Source organism: Asparagus officinalis, chromosome 5 (genome assembly GCF_001876935.1).
Source record: "Asparagus officinalis chromosome 5, Aspof.V1, whole genome shotgun sequence".
Classification (NCBI taxonomy): domain Eukaryota; kingdom Viridiplantae; phylum Streptophyta; class Magnoliopsida; order Asparagales; family Asparagaceae; genus Asparagus; species Asparagus officinalis.
The window spans coordinates 108,132,156-108,135,225 of NC_033798.1; the positions used below are offsets into that span (position 1 = coordinate 108,132,156).

Sequence of the window (3,070 nt, forward strand, 5' to 3'; positions counted from 1 at the left end):
TTGCTGATAGAGCTACGAAGAGATAGTATATGGTGAGGCCCATCCTCGTAGTCACATCGAAAGGTGTGCGGCTAACAAGTTCCTGTATATTGGTAGCTCATTTTGCTAAATATGAGCCTCCACCTCATACTCATACCCATCAAATCCTTTAGCATAACCATTTTTTATTTATGCAGAATGCCCCAACACAGTCGCTCCTGAGTGTAGTTAATGGGATTCTTGATGAGAGCATTGAGAGAAAGAGTGGGGAAATTCCTCATGTATGGTGCCGAACTGACAATCAATTCATTCTACCTTATCATTAATTTTTTTTTAGTGCAGTTAGTTGCACTCCTCTTTATTCTATTCAACTTTTAAAAGACCACTAACTCTTTCTCCTTCTAGCGCATAGCATGGTTGCTGAGAAAAGTTGTACAAGAAATTGAACGTCGTGTTTCAACTCAAGCGGACCATATAAGAAGTGTACGATAGGAACATCACTTTTTTTTCTAATTTCATCGTTTTCGTGTCTTAATTTAATCATATTTCCTATTTGCAGCAAAATAATCTCATTAAAGCGCGTGAAGAGAAGTATCAATCAAGAATAAAAGTGCTTGAGACATTAGCTTCTGGGACAAGTGAAGAAACCCGGGTATGTGATATGTAGCCACATCTTTTGGGGTTAATCATGAGACTTGGGTTGTATTTGCTAGCCTGATACAAGTGTTTTTTTTTTTTTGTTTCTTATGCCAGATAGTTTCAAACCATCTGGAGAAGATAAAGGTCTGATTCCTGTCTTACAAATCAACATATCATGTATAAGTCTTTTGCTATAATTTTTGCATCATAAAAATGTAGTTTAGTTAAGCACTCATTTCACACTCATTTCATTTTTTAATATCTTGTATCCACTGTTTTGTCTAAGTGATCAATTGTCACTCCAAAGATTTGACTATTATTGTGCTTTTCTGATATAATCATATATCATGATCCATACCTACATGTTAATGTGCTTAGGCAGCAGTAATACTTAATCAGGTCATGAGGTGCATAACTGGATACAGTGTCTGCATATGGGAAAACTTTATATATGCACACATACTTTTTGAGTCCAATGTTAAAGATATAAATATGAGAAAGTGTATGAAATAATGAAATGGCTGATAACTTATTTTAGTTTGTGAATTCAGTAAAAGAAAAGTGATCTTTCTACTTCTTGATCAAAGCAAATGAGGAAAAAGTAAAAGAGAGAAGAGCTTAGAAGATGACAACAGGAACTTTTACTAGAGTACTGAGATGAAAAGATGGAATGCAACCACAAATGTGCTCCTATTGAAGAAAATGAGAATACCATTGCGATGAGAATGAGACCAAACATAATCACGTGCAAAATTTCCCTTAGTTTTTAACGAAAACTTGTCAAGAAATGTCTCTGGATACAGATGCGAGTGCAATTTCAAGACAGAAGAATTATTGAAAGGGAGATATTGCGAGAGAGATGTATTCTATGAGTAGTGGAGAAGTGAGAACAATTTTTACCCATAAAGTTGAGGGTAATATAGTAAAAATGTCACATCAGATTTACTTTTCATGAGAAAGATTCCCATCATTCTGTTTTCATTAAGAAAATAGTTGATTGGTAACCTTTACACCACATAAAATATTACATGAACCAATGTGTTCTAAAAAAATAAAGGACTAGACACAAATCCCACGAATCAATGCAATCCAATTAATCTAGTCTACAAGATTCTTACCTCAATTCTTTCTTCTAATATATACTTATACATACATATACATGTACATGAACATGTACATGTGTGTGTATATATATATATGCACACACACACACACACACACACACACATATATATATATGTGTGTGTGTGTGTGTGTGTACATGTACATGTATGTATGTATGTATGTATGTGTATATGTATATATATACACACACATACATACATACATACATACATACATGTACATGTATATGTATGTATAAGTATATATATATATATGTATGTATGTATTTATGTATGTATGTATAATGACCTTTAAATGCAAATAAAAATATTCACTTACAACAATCCTGTAAAAATAAAAAGTGCACTCTACTTGATCTCTTTTTTTTAGGGAAGATAAAAATAGGCGAGAAGACCTATTCGAAATATATTAATAAATAACTTAACTAAGATTAACTAGTGATATCAAAGCATGAGAAAATCAAACAAATTTCGCTATGAACTATGACTGATGGATATTATCCCTCAAGACCAATATATAGCTTTCAAATCATTCAAATTTGCAAATTAACCCATAAAATTACAAACAACATTTGAAAATATAAAAATTACAAATAGCCCTCTTAAAGATATGAAATTACAACCTGCCCCCTTAAAAGTATGAAAATTACAAACAACCTCCTTTAATTTACAAACAATCTTTGAAAATATAAAAATTACAAATAGCCCTCTGAAAAGTATGAAAATGCAAGCAACCCCCTGAAAAATATGCAAATTACAAACAACCTCCTTTAAATTCTAAAAATTACGGCCAATCCCCTGAAAAATCTTGAAACAAGGCCCTACATATTAACAACGTGGATGTAATTCATATATTTATGTTCATACCGTGAGCATTAGCAATAGTCAAAAGTTCGTAACTCAAGAGTATTTACATAACATTGATCACATACTTTCACAGTCTTGGTTGAAAATAGTAAATAGTCACTGAAAATGTGGAGCACAAAAAAGGTTCATAATTGGCAAGAATCAAAAGTTCATTAATCAGGAGACATTAAACATAACAATGATCACATCAAATCATACTTTTCACAGCAAATAATAACTGATCACTGAAAGAGTCGAAAGCATCAAGAAGTTGATAGAAGCAAATAAAAAATGCATAAAAGTGTACGTGCATACATATAGCATATCTGTATGTATATATGTAGAAATAATGTATATAATGTATGGTGGGACATGTCTGTATATATGTGCGCACACACATTTGTCCCTATGTCTCAAGTGCTTTGGAATATCCTGCTTCCTGTCTCATCTTGTTAAACTAATATATGTTGTGTGTAATGGCT

At 32.3% G+C, this 3,070-nt stretch overlaps 1 protein-coding gene across 6 annotated transcripts in view; it reads left to right on the forward strand.

Moving 5' to 3' along the window:
• Window positions 1-3,070, forward strand: part of LOC109840583 (kinesin-like protein KIN-14C) — a 22,862-nt gene that overhangs the window by 3,772 nt on the left and 16,020 nt on the right. For all 6 annotated transcript variants that reach the window (XM_020409297.1, XM_020409296.1, XM_020409295.1 and 3 more), the window contains 4 exons: window positions 177-260; window positions 385-462; window positions 539-631; window positions 733-762. In XM_020409297.1, the coding sequence (XP_020264886.1) occupies window positions 177-260; window positions 385-462; window positions 539-631; window positions 733-762 (285 nt within the window). The remainder of the gene's footprint in view (window positions 1-176; window positions 261-384; window positions 463-538; window positions 632-732; window positions 763-3,070) is intronic.